The sequence below is a fragment of the Nesoenas mayeri genome, assembly GCF_963082525.1.
Source record: "Nesoenas mayeri genome assembly, chromosome: 4".
In the NCBI taxonomy this organism is placed as follows: Eukaryota; Metazoa; Chordata; class Aves; order Columbiformes; family Columbidae; genus Nesoenas; species Nesoenas mayeri.
Genome location: NC_137540.1, coordinates 44,026,375 through 44,046,061, shown reverse-complemented (window position 1 = coordinate 44,046,061; position 19,687 = coordinate 44,026,375). Strand labels below are relative to the sequence as shown.

Sequence of the window (19,687 nt, the reverse complement as noted above, 5' to 3'; positions counted from 1 at the left end):
GGCCTAAATGACGCTGTCACTTTGCCGTCTGTCGGAAAATGAACCCCGTTTTCCCACCTTGTCGAAGGCTGTGGGACACCAAGGCCCGGCTGTGGAGCCGTGCTTGTTGCCGCCGCAGCCCGGCGCTCCGGGACAGCAACGGGGACAACTGGGACAACGGCCGCCACCCGCCACCTGGAGGCGGCCGCCGCTTCACTCGGCGGGGCGGCCGTCGGCACGGCCGGGACTCGGGTAGCCCGACACCAGCAGGCCCGAGGCGCCGGCGCCCGGCGGAGGCGGCGGGGCGGACCCGGGATCCCGCCGGCCGGCAGCCCCGGCGGAAGGAGCCCGCTCAGCGCCGGGGCGGGATGGAGCTGCGGAGCGAGCGGCTGCCCCGGGCCTGCAGCGCTCGGCCCGCCCGCGGGCCGCCAGGTACGGAGCCGGCAGCGGGGCCCACCCCGCCCCTCAGCCGCCCCGCGGGCCGGGTCCTGAGGGTCCCCCAGCCCTGTTGCTTCCCAGCTGGCATGGAAAGGGGGTTTGTGGTGCGAAGACCCCCTCTTTTGTTTGGGTTGCCTTTTAAGCTTTTCCATGGAGAACTGAACGTTCACAAGGGTCAGATTTTTATCAAATAGCCCTTTCTTTCAACTTAGTCTTTTAAAAAATACTAAAAAGGGGACACCACCAGCTTCAGACCTTTAGTGTGCTTATTGATGCCGTTCCACCTGTTTCGGGGGGGGGGGGAGGGGAGGCTGGGAAGGGCAAGGAAAAACAAAACAAACCATAAACCCCAGATGTATGTCTATTTTTAAGCAGAGAACTGCAGCCATGCTGCTTTATTTGCAAAAGCAGAAGAGCTGTTGGAGAAGAGAATAGCACGTGGAGATACTCTGGCACGTTTTCTGAAAGGACAACTGTACTACGAAGAGGTTGTTGTTTCCTTCTTTTAAGTAAATACTATAAAGCTGATAATATTTAATACCATTTCAGTGGAAAGAGACACCTTAAAAAAACGCAATGACGGGGTTTTTTTTCACCATGAAAATCGTCAGGTGTTGCCCCTAAATGCATTTTTCCTACACCTTCCCCAAGCATCTAGTGGTGTCTTCCAGTTCCCTCCCAGGTCTCATAAGCAGCAGCCTGTCCCTACAGCTAACTTCCAAGCTGAGCTGGTTTTTAGCCAGCTGACTGCCCAAACACAACACACAGTGTTTTCAGTTATGTGGTACTTGGTCCCTGCCCAAAGATGCAGCTTTCAGTCTTTGTTCGCCAGCTAACTACTGGTTTTGGTGAAACTCATTGAAAAATGTTATCTTGGAGATTTCTGTACCTGCCTACTTAAGCTAAAATTGGTTGCCCCTGTATTTGAAAGTAAATGCTCAGGAAACAGTGTCTGTCTGACAGGTTACTTGAACATCAATTTACTGTGGAAATTAGAATAGCTCAGTTCAAGAAGATACAAAAGAATGTAGTAAACATCCTTTCAAATGTGACGTGCATGGATTCAGTACTGTTTATAGTGCAGAGGTGGCACAGTGTAAATCACTTTCAGGGTTTGCAGCAGGAGCAGAATTAACTCACTCAGGGTTTCTGCTTCCTGGGCCCTGTTCTTTGTAATGTTCTCCTTAATGAATTGCCTGATTTTGGCATGATCAAGACCCCATGGAGCAGAAGACCTGCCTGTTTCTTGATGAGCTGGCTTGGATGTCTGTGTTACATATTGCTGCCCATACATAAAAAATGACAATACATTTAAAAGATGGCATTTTGAGGGAGGGGAAAAAAGGTTATTGAAATGTCTTTTTGTTTCAGAGATGATGTCTGTATACCACTACTTATATGTAAGGGGTTTTAAATATATGTAAAAACAATGAAAGCTAGTGCATCCACCCTATCCAACTTTCTTGGGGTTGTTGACTTACTCGACTTCTGTTTTCTGCCACTTCTGTGGTGGCAATTTTTTGTTATTTGCTCAAGAGGAAAACGCTCCAGGTTGAAAAACTGTAAGAGTACATACTGGAGAGTTAAACTGCCATATATACTCTTTGTTCTGTGCACTTCATTGTTTATTGTGTCTTTCCTAGGGGCTCTATGAAGAGGCATTAATACAATTTGAAAAAATCAAGGATACAGACTTTCAAGCAATGTATCAGCTCGGTGTAATGCACTATGATGGACTAGGCACTAGAGAAAACCCTGTGAGTAATCTAGCTATACACTTTTTACTTTTCATATTAGCTGATAATTACTAAGAGCTTCTTTGTAAACTTGATTAAATATTTAGTTTAAAATAAACATGTCTTTGCTTTGGTTTCATTAAGTACAGATGTTTATTAAGTGTCATTTATTAAGGGTTCTGAGCTGAAGAATTTCTCAAAAAGTAGCTACAATAAAATAGGTTTATCTGAAAAATATGATCATTTGTATTTTAAAATATAACTTATAAGGGTTTGTGGAAACTATGTTTAAAAATTGCTATTAGTTACTTTCTAATAAGCAGTGTGTAGAAATGAAAATGTATAAAAATGGAAACAACTATATTTCAAAGTGTAAAACATCTGTTGCACAAAGACCTTTTTTTAAGGTACTTTCAATTCTCTTAATATGGGTGCTATAGCAGATTGTGCTTCTGCCAGTGGTTGGCAGTAATATTTTTAAATTAGACAAATGAAGAATTACATTTGCAAGAATTTGAAGAATTAAAATTTTATAATTACACTACAAAAAAAAATAAATAAGGACAATAAAGCAAAGAATTGCTGCAATAAGAAGAAAAATAGATGATTTATTGGAGAGCATGACCTTAAAGAGTGGTAAGAGGAAAGAATACAAATAGGGTGAAAGAAAGGGTAGATAACAGGATCGGAGGACAAAAAATTGAACCAAACAGTATATTAGCAGATTGGGCTTGTCTGGGGCTTAGAGGATTGTCAGCAGAGCAGAAAATATTCTGGTGCTTTTTAGAGGTGGTTCATTTGTTCTGTGTGCATGTATAATTACCACACTGGTTTCCTTGCAAGTAAACATTTTAGTAATTTTTTTCTTCTTTTGGGATGTGAATACAAGAAGAACCTTTCATGAAGGACTATCTCTAGTGTATTTTAACAGGGTGTCCATACTAAATCCTAACAGTGTAAATTTTGCTTCCAAAATACTTATGAGGTCCTTGGATGATACACTATACAGCTGCTCATACGATTTCAGATACATTGTGCAAGATGAACAAGTTACAGAAGTCTAAAATTGAAAATGTGGCAAGTTTAGGATGTCACATTCATTTATGTAAGCGAAAGAATATTTTTGACACAATATTTATCAATGAAGAGTAATATAATATCAGATGACCCTTTATAAGGAAATGTTTCACATTAAAAATATATTGGAGTCAAAGATCCAGGGGCTGTCTGGTAACCCAAGATGAGTTGTGCTTTGATATGATGCTGTTCTCCAGACTGTCCTACCAGTATGCCTCAGCCTTTCTTCAAAGTGGAAAAATTACCTGTCTTGCAGAAGTTAGTGGATTCTCAGGTTCTTTAATGACATCCTCTTTGCAATCTGAATGTTATAACTAAAATGTCTCCGTTTTAGGAAAAGGGAGTGGAATACATGCAGAAAATACTCTCTTCTGATTCTCCGAAAGCAAGACACTTGAAGTTTGCAGCTGCATACAATCTTGGCAGAGCATATTATGAAGGATGTGGTGTTAGGCGGTCAACTGAGGAAGCTGAGAGGTAACAGCAGTCAGTAATTCTCCTGACAAATATAAGATGCTGTGTTACTTAAACTTTATTCTCTTTTCCTTAGGTTGTGGCTGATTGCTGCAGACCATGGGAATCCAAAAGCAAGCGTAAAGGCCCAGAGCACTTTAGGACTGTTTTATTGTGTGTCAGTTCCAAAAGATCTGAAGAAGGTAAAGCCCACTCATAGCTCTTGAGTTTCATGAGTCCAAATTAGTTCTGAATTTCACAGAAAGGTTACGGTGATGCATTTGACTCTGAAAGCTGCATTTTAAGTACTGCTAGGCATTATCATCCATTTAAGCCTGTACAAACAGATGGCCAGAATCCCTCATTTTGACTCACTTGACACTGCTCAGGAAGGTTTGGTTTTGGGTTGGTTTGTTTGTTTTTTGTGGGTGTATCAAGGAGAATGATGGAATAGGTTGAAGTTTTGTCAGCTTTGGTAACCTTCAGAAATCAAGCAGGTGTCACTGATTGACAGCTCTGACTGTAAATGAAGCAGGTTCAAAAGCCTTACAAGGATTCCACTTTCTTTTATGTATAAGCACACTTCTTGCAGGATGGGTGATACAAAAACTTTGATGGAAAAAGTATGCAAGAAAGACAGCTGAAGTAAATATATCCTCCAACTTTGTGCCTCTTCTGTAGGCTTTTTTCTGGCATTCTGAAGCATGTGGCAATGGAAATCTGGAATCACAGGGAGCACTTGGTGTTATGTATCTCCATGGACAAGGTGTAAGTCAAAACACCAAAGCTGCTGTGGAGTGTTTGAGAGAAGCAGCAGAATGTGGAAACACCTATGCTCAAGGCCATCTTGTGGAATATTATTACAGTAGAAAATTTTACTCAACAGCTGTTGCATTAGCCAAAAGGTGAAGTTAATTTTGCTTTATTTTTTATTATGGTTCTTCATGTAAGATCATGTAACTTGGATTAAAATGATTAAGAAGTTCATGCTCTTATCTCGCAAAGTCAAGAATTACAAACGCTCATCTTTAAAGAAGGAATAGCAAATCACAGACAAAATTAATACTAAGAAGTTTTTAGTTACTCAGTATAGTTGGACTTTTCTTTCTGATCCTGTGGAGCACAACAGCCTTTAACCAGAATGCCACACGCAACTCTGCCTTCCCATCTCCTCAGTCCATGACCTCCTCCAGGCTCCTGCCTCCACCGTTCCCTTTTAAACCCCTACAAGTATTATTCTGCTCTCCATCTCCCCCATCTTAGTGTCATTTCTACCCTCTGTCTTCTACTCCATCACTTCCTTGCTCTGTGGCTCAACGTGCTTTGGTCCTGTTCCCATGTCCTTTACAGGAAATGCAAGCTTTGATACCAGGTATATATACTGGGTGTTTCTTAGTACATACAACCTGTATATTCAACTGCATAGCAACAGCTCTAGTAATTCAGTAGTTGGACTATGAATGCTGTTTGTTCCACTCATTGCTGAAAAGGCTTGTTTTCTCTCTGAACTGCTGCTTTTCTTTCTCTTGCGCTGTAAGAAGACTGATGGCTATTCAGTCTAGTCCAGCTTGTCTTGCTTGGAATGCATCCCCTCCAGTCAATGCTGCACGGTAGATTATTCAGACAAGTGAACAGCACCCTTCATCAGCTGCAATTGTGACTGCAGAAAACAGCAATGGAATTCCCACACTGCAGCCAGCAGTGACAATTTCTCAACCAAATGATGCTGCCACCGGACTTGAAACAGTTCCACCGAACTGGGATTGCAGTTGGCCTTGAGGCAAAAATCTCATAGCAGTTCAGCTAGTTGTATCAATCACCTTTCCTGCTAAAATTTGCTTGGCCTCCTACGTTCATACCAACTATGTAGGTTGTTCCATTATGTACAAACATACAACCATTATGTGATTATGTACAGTACAACCTTGCCTGATATTTGGAGTCTGGATTAGCTATTCACTTCAAGTAACAATTATTTCATCCCATACAGTTCTACTTACCCATTGCTAAGGTATGTTCTTCAAGTCAGTTGTGTTGCACTAGAGTTGACTGGGTATTGTTATTTGCATCAGCATCCCCTTGTGCGCCTTTTGGAAAGGCAGGCAAAAATGCTATATTGTCAGGGAAGATAAAAGAGTTAACAGGTTATTGTTATTATATTTGAGTGTTCCTGCTAATAAGCTGGGGGTTTTTTTTGGTAGGTTGGTTGGTTTGTTTTTTTTTTCCCCTTTTTTTCTGTTGTGTTAATGTATTTGTTAACAGGACCAAATTAGGTGGGAGAATATTCCTGTCAACACATTCAAGTGATTTAGCAGGCACTGTCCTCCAGAGGGTTACTTCAGAATAATCTTTCATAAACACCGATTTGTAGGGAGTAGCTACAAACTGAAATGACTTGCACTTTTCTTTCCTTTTTTTCTGCAAATATTTGACACAACAGCAAACTAGAATGATGTGTGAAGAAGCATATAATTACTGTTTGGCATCTCAAAAGGATATGAGGCTTGCAGGTGTCTGTTTCAAGACAATAGAAAAAAAATCCATTCACACTTAGAAAATGTTGTACCTAATATTAGGTTATTACAGCCTGGTAGTTAAAACAATGTTCACTGTGTCCCTCTGATTCTTAAAATGGTTCTTAGTAAAAACAACATGCTAAAAATAAGGTGACAGCAAGCAGATGCATACAGAAGAAAGAAAATAATTGAGCTGAACTAGATGTAAGTGGTTGTCGTAAGTGGGTCTTATAACCTGAGGCTCTGGAGTATGTTCAAGATCTTCAGACTACTATGACTTGCCAATATCCTAGTAAGAACATGAAATTTTAGAATCACAAAATCATAGAATGGTTTTGTTTGGTCATCAAAAGATCATCTAGTTCCAACCCCCACACTGTGGGCAGGGACATCTTCCACTAGATGAGGTTGCTCTATTATATTAAGAGCTTTGCCTTTCTTCCACATAAATATTAGTTTCCATGAAATATTTTAATATAAACAATTAGCATAAAATATGCTGCCTTTTATAACTCTCATAACTATATCAAAAGTGACTGCAAAAGTAACATATTTGTTTGCTATTTAATATCACAAGATTCAAATAAGACTAAAATACTGAACAGAAGAATCCTCATCAGGCTGCTGAATACACATAAATTTCAGCTTATTTTGGACAATGATGGAAACGGAAAGCAGGCATTGTCAAGTCATATGTGGCCAACTTAGATGATTGCTCGAAATAACATTATCTGACCTAATGCTGCAAATTCCACAACAGGGCTACAGAAAATGACGACATCGCTACGCTGGCAAAGATCACTGATTGTCTTCCGACATACGTAGCCAAGGGGGCTGCTATGGCTGCTTTCTACCTGGCCAGGTGCCTCCAGCTTGGCCGTGGTACACAGCAAGATCAAGCTGCTGCTGAAAAATACTATTCTAAGGTAAGCTGGGGAAGTCTGTATCTCATGAAATTGAGTGACACCTCAGATTTGAATATTTAAATTTACTGTCTGGTTAAAGACTCCAACATTATGTTAAAAAAAAGAAATCTGTGCAAGAAAATGAAGAGTGATAAAATTACATTGAAAACATCTAAAAATAGCCTTGAAAGGATACCATCTGCCCACTTGCTTAATGAAACAATGCATTCTGCCAAACAAACAAAAAAATCTGTGATAATCATGACAGCGCAGCTTGGTAACCTGCAAGATGAATTAGCTGAACTATTTTAATAAATTTTTTTCCCCAATTGATTTGCCATCTGTCATTCTCTCAAACTGAAAAATCATAACTTATGTTCTACTATAGATTCTCTAACAATTACAGCCTTCATTAACAATACTTAAGTCAGTCATAACTACTTGTCATGCTTATTTTTATGTTTACATTTTTAGATAGCTGAGGATCTAGTGTTACTTGATATACGGGGGGGAAAAATAGGTCACATTTTTTGAAAGTTCTGAAGTTGAAGTAAGATTTATTGCTTGAGGAAGAAGATCAATAATGGCTTGCAGAAGATGAATCTGATAAATAATATCAGTGATGCCTAAAGGTACAGTCAAGGCAAGATGATTATGCCAACTGAAGGGACTGTAGCAAGACTAGATCTGTGCTTCAGTGACATTCTGTGATTTCTGTGCATGTAGACACCATTTGTTTCTGCAAGTAGAATACTTTGATGTCCAGCTTGGTGCAACCCAAATAAATAGAGAGTTATGTAAATGATAAGTTATCAAATAACAGTTTTCATGGCTCCTTACTCAGTGAAGCTGCTGATACAAGAGGCCTGGCAGAGCAGGTGATCCTCTGAATGCGGACACTGCAAACATTTTGTTCTCCTGCTGTGACAAGTGTTCTAGAGGACAGGATGAGGAAGAGACCACAAAAGGAACACAGGCTGGGGTGTTCCAAACACTGTAGCCAGCACTCCAAGATAAGTCTTTGGGAATGGAAGGGCCCACCAGGCTTGTGCTGCTGCATGGCTTTGTGAGAGTACAGCCCTTCCCATCATGTCTAGTGTAAACACTGCAGCTGAACGAAAATTACAGCTTCCACTCATCATTCACTAGTGGTACATCTGAGACTGGTCTAGGATTGTCACTAGCTTAATACAAAGAGAGAAGATTTCCGTTGCCTGGAGCCACGCACCTCTCCATCAGCAACAGAAGCAAAGGGACAGAAAAATACATTAAGCTATCTGACACAGTAACTATAAAACAAGTAAAAGACAAAAGCTGTGAGTGTGTTAGGTTTCTTTTGTATCTGGAAAAGAACTCTCATGTTAACTGTACAATTATATACACTTAAATGCAAGTCATGTTCGCTTTTTTTAATGAACTGCTCAGCTGCATGGTTGGCCTCCCGTTCTTAGATCCGGTCAGTTTTGAAAGAGGCAAGAAAGAGAAGATGGGTGTCCCAGAGGGTATTGAGGTAGATGATGGAAGTGAATGAAAACCATCCAATCTGTACATAAATTCATGTCTCTGACTGTAGTACCAGCACATGCCATACCCACAAATAGAATAAAAAAATAAAACTAAGCCTAACATTACAGTCAAGTATGCTCATTTTAAATACTGCGTTTTTCTTACGTGGCATCAGAAACGGATTTAAAGCTGAATATATTAAGTCTTTAATATTTTAACAAGTCAATTATCTGAGATACTGCCAACAAAACTTAAAGAGCTTATTAATGTTATATTGACAACATACAATTTTATTTTAGCTGTATACTATTAATATGAATAGAACTCCCTATTCTTTGTTTTCAAAGGCATGCCTTCTGGATCCTGGTGTTGCTTCTGACCTTCAACTGGCTGCTAATCTTGGAAGAATTTAGTGTTTCCTTGAACTGCAGTATATAAATGCATTTCCAACAATAAACCATCTTTAATCTCCAGCAATTATAGACTGCTCATCACTTACTGTTTGCTCTTCAACTTTCTATAAATTATTACTTAAAGCAATTTACTGATTCTTTTTTATAAAAAAAAAAACGAAAAAAAAGCAAAAAGCTCACACTCATCCTCGTCCTTTAACTGAGTAGAGGCAAAGGCAGACTTTTAAAAATGCTATTGAAGACTTCAGGTTTATTAAGGACATTTTACCGGGACAGATGTCCTATGTTGTCTTCATGTCATACTGCTATATAGCACATGAATCAAACCGAGACCAAATAAAAATGGTTGTTTTTTAGTATTTAAATGGTTGTTTTTTTAGTATTTAAATTGTAAGCTAAAAGCCTGAACCCAAACTTGTCTAGTCTTCTCATACAACCCACTCACAGATCACAGCCACTCTTAAATCTTCCCTTTGTTAGCAGCGTGTATACTTCCCTTTACATGCTTTTCTAACACACCTTGATCTACTTACGTGTCTTAACACATTTTACTCTTGGACTGCAGAGATTCAAAGTTAGAAATTGGCCTGTATGACACTAAGCTTCAAACTAGAAGATAACTATTTACAGAACTGTGTAAAAAAACATGAGTATGGAAACATCCTACATACATGTCCTCTGCACAAAGCCCATGCTCTTCAATCCTTCTTCATATTGCATTTATACTGCCTCTGCTTGTACTACAAATAGTTGACAACCTTTTGGCTATGAGTGTGTGTCCCTGAGCAATGTTGTGCTCAATCTATTATCCAAAGATACTTTGATTAACCACTAGTAAATTTTGCTGATTGCTATGACAGGTTTGCACACTTTTAAACATCTGTTTACTTGTAAAACTTTGTATGTGCAAAAATCAGCCTGTTTCTTAGGACTCTGGCATGACTTACACTTTTTTGAAACTGTTGGAACAGAAGGCTAGATGTTACTAAAAACATTGATTGAAAGACAGCATAATGGTTTTATGTACCTTAACCTACAGCCAGTCCTTACTGCAAGCAGTTTTTCTAAGAGCACAACTGTACTGAATTTAAAATAATGAGTGTCATCTAGGGATTTTTGATGATGTTTAATTATTTAGATGTGCATTAAGACCATATTTACATATTTTTACATAAATTAAAAAAACCACCAAAGACATAGTTTTCTTTCCTTGTATAAAATAAGGGAAAGATTTGAAGGTTGTTTGAAATTGGAGTATTTGAATAAAACAGCCCTGAGTAATATCAGGGAAGTTATTAGAATGGTTTAATTAAATGTCTACTTAATCATTCATAGAAGCAATTCATAAGCACTAATCTCTGAACTAACATTTAACACAGGCATTCTGTTAGGACATACCAGTTTACAATACATATTTTTGACACAGACTTCAAAGTAACGTAAATATTCCTTACAAACCTAGTGCTGTCAAACTCATTCACTAGTTGTCAGTACAGCTTCATTATCAAGTACTGCAATCCAGTTGTGTTATTTATTGCTTACAAATGCTTCAAACTACAGGAAATCTTTGGTAAAAACAAAATCGATAAAATTCTCACGATAGCTTTACATGTAGTATTGCACGAGAAGCTTTTTCAATACACAAGAAAAAAGGAATGCTCAAATCCTCAGTGAGGAGATTAGAACTGTACAACATTCATTAGTTTACCACTATAAGCAAAATTTCTTTTCATAAATGTTTAAAATATTTTCTGGTTTCTTTCAGATTATATGAACATTTATTTTTCAATCTATATTTGAAACAGAAGAGTAGTCAAATAGAACAATTTAAATAAAAATTGGCAACTATACAGCATTATCTTGTCTACCCTACTACAGCATCAGATCTTTTCAAGTCTGTTTACTTCACAAAAAACTCAAGAGGAAAGAAAAATGCTAAAAATAATCATAGTCCTCAGCCCTCTATGGAAAAGAGGAAAATAAGTTTCATGTCTATTATTGGACATAGACATTTCTCTAGTGGTCCAACTGTGCAGATTCAAACCTAAGTGGCATTAAGCTGCTCTACGTGAGCTCTTAGCTCAGGACACAGTTCAGTTAGCAGCAGTTCCAGCAAAACCTGAAAAACAGAAAGGAGGTAAGATCAGCGTGAGCACCAAACGAGAATTTGTTTTTCCCTTCTGACGCATTCGGAGCATCACACATCGCAGAGCACGCGGGGCCACTCTATGCAGCATTCACACAACTACTTTTCTTTCACCCCAAAGTAAGCACGTGCCCTACAGATGACACGGGGAGTGTCTTCAGGCAAGTACCATGGGCAGCTGCTTTCACATGGGTATTTGCCACCCGGTATAAATTGGTGCTGCTCTGCAGCAGCCGCAGCGGCCACACCAGCATCGGGCACGTGTGGGCTGCAACAGTCACTGGCTGCTGCGGGACTGCACGTGGATCCAGTCCCAACCAACAGCAGGGGAGCGGGACTTCTGGAGAGCGGGCATGTCCAAACTGTGAGGAAGTCCTGATGCTCTCCTTCCCTAGGGCTCCCCAAGGTATGTTTGTTATTCTCAGCTGGATGAAGGAATTAGTTTGCTATTTACAAAGTCAGGCAAGTTGGATGTGGTAGAGGATGTCTCTTGGACAAACGCAATACTGTTTTTAAACTTAAAACAGCTTTTTGTTATTCAAAATTAGTTAAATGATGGAACCCAGTATATTTTGTCTGACTTATTTTAATACGAAAAATGTTACTTGCACACAGAACAACAGTACAAAATAAATCTCTGCAAAAACACACACCCCAAGTTTTAATACTGAGTGAGCAGAACTCAGCAATTAGTAGGATTATAAAGTTAAAAGGCTACTTTTCTGGTTACTCACATAGAGTAGATGCTTGTTAGCTTTTCTTTCTTGTAACGCATTGAACACTTTCACTACACCATGACGGGCATTTTGTTGTCCAACAAGACTCTGCAGAGTATCTGCAACGAACGTTACTTCAGCTTATCTTGTTTCACTCAAGCTGGGCAGAGCCCAGAGCTAACACTGCTACCAACAGCGCTGCCCACGGAGCAGCGAAACAACCACCCGCTCCACGGCCCTTGGTTACGAGATCCACTGTCCCCATCACCAACCTTTCAAAAACACACAGGTAACTCAGGTCACAGGTTGAAAAGATACTCTTATTCTCAAGTAACCCCAGTTAAATAATAGAGTATGCATCTCTGTGACAACATTTTAAGTGTTTTGACATGATACATACTATGTTCATCTCACAGAGCGATGTCTAACCTCATACATTATTAAACCATTCACCTAAATATACCTTCAGCCACAAAGACAGAATTCCTACAACACTTAGAACAGATTTAGGCCAATTGTGTCTCAGTCTTTACAGAAAATACTTCCCACAAGTACAGCAGATAAGAGAATTCGAAGTCAATTATTTAGATTTTGGATTAAATTAGAGAATAAATAGTGATCCAGTGCTTCGTGATTGAAGTGCGTTCAGCAAAACCACAAATGAACTATGGAAGGCTATTCTGGGTAAATAGGTGAGTATATAATAGGGAGAGCAAATGGAGGGTTGTTTACACATCAAATGACAAATATATTGCCCACATACGTTCTGCTATTTTTGCAGTAAAGGCTGATTAAACAACCTAATACAAGGGGTATACAAGATATCTCAGTGAAGCCATAAAATAGCTCATTAAAGTGCATTCTATACAGATAAAAGGGAAATAAAAAGCATTCAACCTATGCTTAAGCACATTTCCAAGGGCTAAAGGGAATGAACTGTGTTTGTTCCCTGTTAGGTGCCTTTGGATTTACAGGTTCTCTGAAGAGTCAGAATTGCATAGCTGGCCTCCAAGGCACGTGCTGAAGATGACACTGCTGGGGCTCGGGAGACGACAACAGGCTAAGGGAAGTGCTGGAAACCCCACTCAGTCCAGGACGCTGAGTAAGGCCCCCAATTATCCTTATTTATGCAAATAACCGTAATTTACAACTCCACGGGGAAAATCTAAGATGCAGCAGAACAGTGTTTGATTAACCAGCTTCCTTACTAGTTATTAAATCTGTGACTAAGCAGAATGAAAGTGATCTCACCTGGAATGTTTTCAAGTAGTTTTTGCTGTGCTCTCTGTTTCGTCTCTTGCTTTTGTTCGTCGCTCTTGGCTCTCGGTGGTGGCGCTAACTTTCCATTTGGCCAAAAAGCATCTCTAAACACCCCAATGTAGTAAACAAGCATTGGTTCACTGAACATCCAGTGTACAGTGTCACGGATTTGCCTGTAAAGAAGCGTAGAAGGGAGCACATTAGAGCTCGTCTTTCCCATTTTATGCAGATTTATTATTTTTACTCCTGAAAGAATAAGAAGTGATGCTCATTTTCATCCCAATTTGTCTAAGCTGATTTCACCAGCATCACAGCAAGTCTTATTCAGCACGGTGTGCTCTAGGATCTGGATCACTGCAGACACCTGACTGAGATGTGGAAAAGGCTACATTTCAATGTAATTCACAAACATACACTACAAATTACAAATACTAGATTGCCAAGTCTTGGGAAACGGGAGAGGTGCCCAAGGATTGGAGGAAAGCAAATGTCACTCCAGTCTTCAAAAAGGGCAAGAAGGAAGACCCGGGTAATTATAGACCGGTCAGCCTCACCTCTGTCCCTGGGAAAGTAATGGAACAGCTTATCCTTGGTGCCATCTCAAGGCATATCAAGGATAAGAGGGTTATTAGGGGCAGTCAGCATGGCTTTACCAAGGGTAGGTCATGCTTGACCAACCTCATAGCCTTTTATGAGAATGTAACAGGGTGGATGGATGATGGCAGAGCTGTGGATGTGGTCTACCTTGACTTCAGTAAAGCCTTTGACACAGTCTCCCACAGCATCCTAGGTGCTAAGTTGAGGAGGTGTGGTCTAGACAATAGAGTAGTGAGGTGGGTTACAAACTGGCTTAAGGAGAGAAGCCAGAGAGTGGTAGTCAATGGTGCGGAGTCTAGTTGGAGACCAGTATCTAGTGGAGTGCCTCAGGGGTCAGTACTGGGGCCAATATTATTCAATATATTCATTAACGATTTAGACGAGGGAATAGAGTGTACTATCAGCAAGTTTGCTGATGACACTAAGGTGGGAGGAGTGGCTGACACGCCAGAAGGCTGTGCTGCCATCCAGCGGGACCTGGACACGCTGGAGAGTTGGGCGGGGAATAACCTAATGAAATTTAACAAGGGAAAGTGTAGAGTCCTGCATCTGGGCAGGAACAACCCCAGGTTCCAGTATAGGTTGGGAAATTCCATATTAGAGAGCAGTGTAGGGGAAAGGGACCTGGGGGTCCTGGTGGACAGCAGGATGACCATGAGCCAGCACTGTGCCCTTGTGGCCAGGAAGGCCAATGGCATCCTGGGGTGTATTACAAGGGGGGTCGTTAGTAGATCAAGAGAGGTCCTCCTTCCCCTCTACTCCGCCCTGGTGAGACCACATCTGGAATATTGTGTCCAGTTCTGGGCCCCTCAGTTCAAGAAGGACAGGGAACTGCTGGAGAGGGTCCAGCGTAGGGCAACCAAGATGATTAAGGGAGTGGAGCACCTCCCTTATGAGGAAAGGCTGAGGGAACTGGGTCTCTTTAGTTTGGAGAAGAGGAGACTGAGGGGTGACCTTATTAATGTTTATATATTTATAAAGGGTGAGTGCCACGAGGATGGAGCCAGGCTCTTCTCGGTGGCAAACAATGATAGGACAAGGGGTAATGGGATCAAGCTGGAACACAAGAGTTTCCACTTAAATTTGAGAAAAAACTTCTTCTCAGTAAGGGTGACAGAGCACTGGAACAGGCTGCCCAGGGGGGGTTGTGGAGTCTCCTAATCTGGAGACATTCAAGACCCACCTGGACACGTTCCTGTGCGACCTCACCTAGGCGTTCCTGCTCCAGCAGGGGGATTGGACTAGATGATCTTTTGAGGTCCCTTCCAATCCCAAACATACTGTGATACTGTGAAATGTGTATATGTGTATGTCCATCCATTTCAAGGATGGACAGTACAAAGGCTCCACTGGGTAAAGCTATAAAAATCAGCTAACTAATTGTAGAGAACTCCTAACAGATGTGCCTGGTGGGATGAAAACAGATGAAGTTTTGTATAACAAAAGCACTGTAAGTTCCCTTACAGATATCAAGGGGTCACTAGGGAAGGGATTACAAATGGAGGCAGCAGCCTCTATGCCAGAGCCTCCAGCACAGAGCCCCGGGCAGATAGCAGGCTCTGGGCAGCGCTGTCCAACTGTGCCAAAACTCTTAAAATCAAATACATGTAAAAATTCAACCAGCTCAGGAAAATCTAGACAGCCGCTTGGCATGCGTGCTGTGCTCACACATACACTCTCTGTCCTCTCTCAGGTGTTATCAGGAGCGTGCAAACAAATGAACCGACGAATTTAAAACTCAGCGAACTGAACTGTTTTAAAAGCCATGCTGGCCTGGGCAAATTTAGTCATTGACTGGCCAAAGGAGCAGCCTGGCCTGTTGGTAGAATACTCTTCCAAAATTTTTCTGACCAGTGACACAGCTTTCCACGTGTGAAAGGTGCGAACAGCCATGCACGCTTTCTCGATAGCCTCAGCCAGGCCTCACTTGGCAGATGCCTTCAAACGATACAGAAAAATACCTTTATGAAAATACATCACTGTTACACCTGTACAGGTTTCATGCTATAAATTAATAGTTCTCATAAAGTTTTTACATTACACTATTTTAGTCACTGTAGATAAATATGTATTTGATGTGAAAGAAATTACTTAAAACTGAAACCTCGGTTCAGATCTGGCAAAAATTCTTCATGAGACTGCAAGATAAAGCACAAACTAACAAAAGCCATTCAGAGCCAGGCCATTCAGAAAAATAGGATAGCAATTAACAATTTTTATATATGTATGTGTATATACATATATGCAAAGCTGCTTCACTAAAAAGAAAGAAGTCTCTTTTTATAATTCTGCCTCCCATAAAATACTGTGTTCTTCCAAAAGCAAAGCCCTCTGTAGGGGACAAAATAAGGAAAAAGATAATTCATGTATCTGTGTATTGTCTAATCAACATAATGTATTTGCAAATTGAGCAGATTATGATATACAACAGAACGTCCAGATAATTGTTTTAACCATTCTGCTCTCAGCCCTTTTTTCACAGAACAACGATGCACGTTCAGTTAAAGTAACAGCTACTTACTTGTTGATAGTTCTTCCAAAAGTGACTTGTACTAGTGCAATTAATGTCTTTCTGACCCACTTGAACACTAGAATAATGAAAAATAACAGAAAGGTTAATAACAAGAGGTTAATAACATTAGGGAACTCGTGACCATATACAAAACCTTCCCAACCTGTCCTCCGCAACCCCCCCAAAACACAACCCACCCCTACAGTAAACATATCTGTTAGAATCCTAAGATTTCACTAATTGTACATGAGTCTCATTTTTCTTCACTGCTTTCCCTGTACTATTCGCTATATGGTTTTTAAATCCTGCAAATTACCTAAACATATCTGTAATATGCATTTGTAGTTTATACTGTAAACTTATATGTTTAAGACTATTTCAAGTTTATTGAACCTTACAACTACCCAAGCCTCTTTCTCTGCTGGAAAAAAGAAAACCCCTCAAAATTCACATCCTTTTCATACCTACTGGTACATTGTTGTACACACAGCAGCAGCATTAAAATTCTGAAAACATGTTCACTCAAATAAACCAAGCAGTTAGCTTTTCAATACAAATAAAGGAAACAAGTGTGCCTCCTAGCAATTATTGGTTCTTTCATGCTGTTCAGCATCAGCACAAGAAAGTCTATATTTGGGAGATACATCTGCCATTTTTGGAAGGTGCTGCATTTTGTAATAGTTACCCTGTAAATAATTTTATAGGGCACCAAGTGTGGCTGCACATTCAAATAGAAAAAAACCCCTGTTTTCTTTATTACCATCATTCAGTTACGTAAAGGAAGAAAAGAAAAATCTGGTACTGAAAGACACCAGAATTCTAGCATCTTCCCCATTATACAAATTTTCCAACTAAAATGAATACATAATACACTTAAAATGGACATTAGAATTATGTTGCTTTGTCAGTGACATGTTCTATGATAAAGCCATCTTTCCTTCCTCATAATTCATACATTCTAACATGCAGCCTATTTACAGAAAACATGCTTTTGTACTTCTGTTTTTTCCAGATTGTTTTTTTAAATGAAAAACTTAAGAACATTGAATGTAAATGCTCTCCACTACCAGTTACATTGTTATTGCCATGTTCTATTGGACTTTAACTTTCGAATAAAAGTTCTAAAGTTATGAGCTACTGAACAGCAGCTCTGTTCCAAACAAACTGGTTATAATAGATTGCAAGAACGTTTCCACTTATTGAAATAGCAGAAAAATCCAAATTACAAAGCGCCCCAGATTTCTTGGCCAACGGATTCCACTAGTAAATAAGCAGGTTTGCAGCTTACTTCCTCGCAGCTCAAAAATCTCTCCAATCAGCATGAAACATGGTTCAGCAAGAGAGTCCCTTTTCCCATCCATCTCCTCTCCGTAGTCCGACAGGTCACTATCCTCTTCTGTTTCTTCCTGGGAAGAGACACAATATGGGTATGCACTGCAGCTCCCCATCCTGATTCCAGAATGGATTTAGGTATTGCCACACTCTCAGGAAAGGGCACTGGAGCCAAAAACTCTGCTGCTGGCAGGATCTGGCAAACGGGAACATCACCAGGCAGTTTGCAAAGGGACTGCACCTCCCACCACACAAGAGCTGGAAGGAGGAGATGGCACTCAGAAGCGTTTGTGATTGCAAAGCCTCCTCCGACACAACACCCGGGAAGGACATGCAGGATGGAGAGTGAGCCAGCTGGAGCTGTTTTCAATGCGAGCAGTGAGGAAGAAAGGGGGAGAATCTGGTTATGGCACAGGGAGCAGCAGGCAGGTGTCTCCCCTGGAGAGCAGACTGTGCTCAGCAGGATCAGGCACCAGCCAGCTGTCCTTGCAGTAAAGCCAGGAACCCAGCCTGGCAGCAGAAGAGGAACTGGCCACTGCAAAGACAAGCACCATTAATGGGTACCAGTCACAGGCAGAAACATCACATGGTGGTACTTAGTGACCTGAGCCTGAGGATACCCAGGCTTGGGACAATGAAGGGAGTTATTCAGAACAGACCCACAGGAGAAGAATGGATTGAACCACCTCAGTTTTGGTAGTACCATTTATTCAAGAATAAAGCGCAGACACCAGGTTGTTTCTCAGTATTGTCAAGATCTGCTTCTGCATCAGGACTATACCACCGAGCATTACTCGTGGCAGCCAGCACATCCCTTTGCTTTCCTGGATCTTCCCCTGCCCACCGGTGCTTAGAGCAAAGCCACACTGAGGGAGACTCGACCCCCACAGAGGCCGGTGCAATGTCCCAGTCTGCTTCATGGATGGTCACAATGGCAAGCGGACAAATTTTCTTTGTTCAACCCTGGTTTTCAAAGAAATCTGTCACCTCTTCCTTTGCCTTCCTTACCATTCCATCATCTAATATTGCTTTCCCCTCACCTTACCATCTAGACTGGAAAACCATGGCTCTCTTTCTCTTGCATTATTTTGGTATCTTTCTTGGCCTTATTCTTATGGTCACAATCTTTAGTCATCCCTTGCCCATCACTTGATCCCTGCTACACAGGGAGTACCCTACAGTATCTCAGCTATACATCAGTTTGTCCTACTCCTTCCTCACAGCCTCCAAATCCCATCTAAAGTGCATCATTGACTTTGGGTACATTTTCAGTCCCTGAATCTTCTCTAGGCACAGCACTGCAGAGTAGTCTATAAATAAATAACCCCACAGCGCCGCGTACTCCAACACTTACAGATCCTGTAGCCCTCACTCCCTGTGTCACATTTGGCATTTTCTCCAGCACTGCTCGAGATGTTTCTTCTCTCCTCATAACCAGAAAAACAAAAGAAAAATCCCCACGGCACTGAAGTGCGCTGTTAGAAGTTAATGCAGACTGCTGTTTACTGACTGCCGCAGCTTGATAACTCCCCAGCTTTTAAAAGTTTCTCCTAATGCTAGGCTAAAGCTGTGACCAAGGGCAGGGAACAAAAAGCCACGCTATACTGACAAGAAATGCCACACAAGGAAACCACAAATCATGACCCATCTTACCACACAGGCACACAAATTCACTGATGATGAACACAGTTTTCTCCAGGGACAGAGTCTAGAGCAAACTTCCTCTGGTCAACAGGCTTCTTGGCCCTTCATCATTTTAATTATTCAAGAAATAAGGTTTTACTTAATTATTCACAGTAGATATCGTTCCATATTTTCATTAAGCGCTTCAGCAACAGAACAGAAAACTGAATTTGCAGGTGAGCTTCCTGAATGTGTAGTTGAGCCCACAAGGTGCAGTTTGATAAAGTCAGATGCAAAGCAGCAATAACTCACCATGCGAATGCAGGAAATAGAACAATTGATATTGATAATACTAAAGAAAAAGATCACAGGGCCATACTGCTGTAGAAAAGGCAAGTGTCATACCATGATGTTTAAGCATTAACATAATTTCTATGACATACATATATAGATAGAGAAGTTATTTTCATCCATGGGA

The 19,687-nt window shown here is 40.8% G+C and overlaps 2 protein-coding genes across 2 annotated transcripts in view; one reads left to right on the top strand and one right to left on the bottom strand.

The window, feature by feature from the left end:
• Nucleotides 1-800: 800 nt before the first annotated feature.
• Nucleotides 801-9,023, top strand: LRP2BP (LRP2 binding protein; the record flags this gene model as incomplete). Its single annotated transcript, XM_080343371.1, has 7 exons — nucleotides 801-905; nucleotides 2,061-2,174; nucleotides 3,565-3,707; nucleotides 3,781-3,886; nucleotides 4,365-4,588; nucleotides 6,960-7,125; nucleotides 8,958-9,023. The coding sequence occupies exons 2-7, from the start codon at nucleotides 2,121-2,123 to the stop codon at nucleotides 9,021-9,023; spliced, it is 759 nt and encodes a 252-aa protein (XP_080199497.1). The 5' UTR covers nucleotides 801-905; nucleotides 2,061-2,120.
• Nucleotides 9,024-11,067: 2,044 nt separating this feature from the next.
• SNX25 (sorting nexin 25) overlaps nucleotides 11,068-19,687 on the bottom strand; it is a gene marked incomplete at its 3' end in the record, with an annotated part of 84,757 nt that continues 76,137 nt past the window's right edge. Inside the window, exons 15-19 of the mRNA XM_080344120.1 lie at nucleotides 17,543-17,660; nucleotides 16,264-16,330; nucleotides 13,137-13,318; nucleotides 11,904-12,004; nucleotides 11,068-11,142 (exon numbers count right to left, since the gene is read on the bottom strand). Of these exons, the coding sequence (XP_080200246.1) occupies nucleotides 11,068-11,142; nucleotides 11,904-12,004; nucleotides 13,137-13,318; nucleotides 16,264-16,330; nucleotides 17,543-17,660 (543 nt within the window). The remainder of the gene's footprint in view (nucleotides 11,143-11,903; nucleotides 12,005-13,136; nucleotides 13,319-16,263; nucleotides 16,331-17,542; nucleotides 17,661-19,687) is intronic.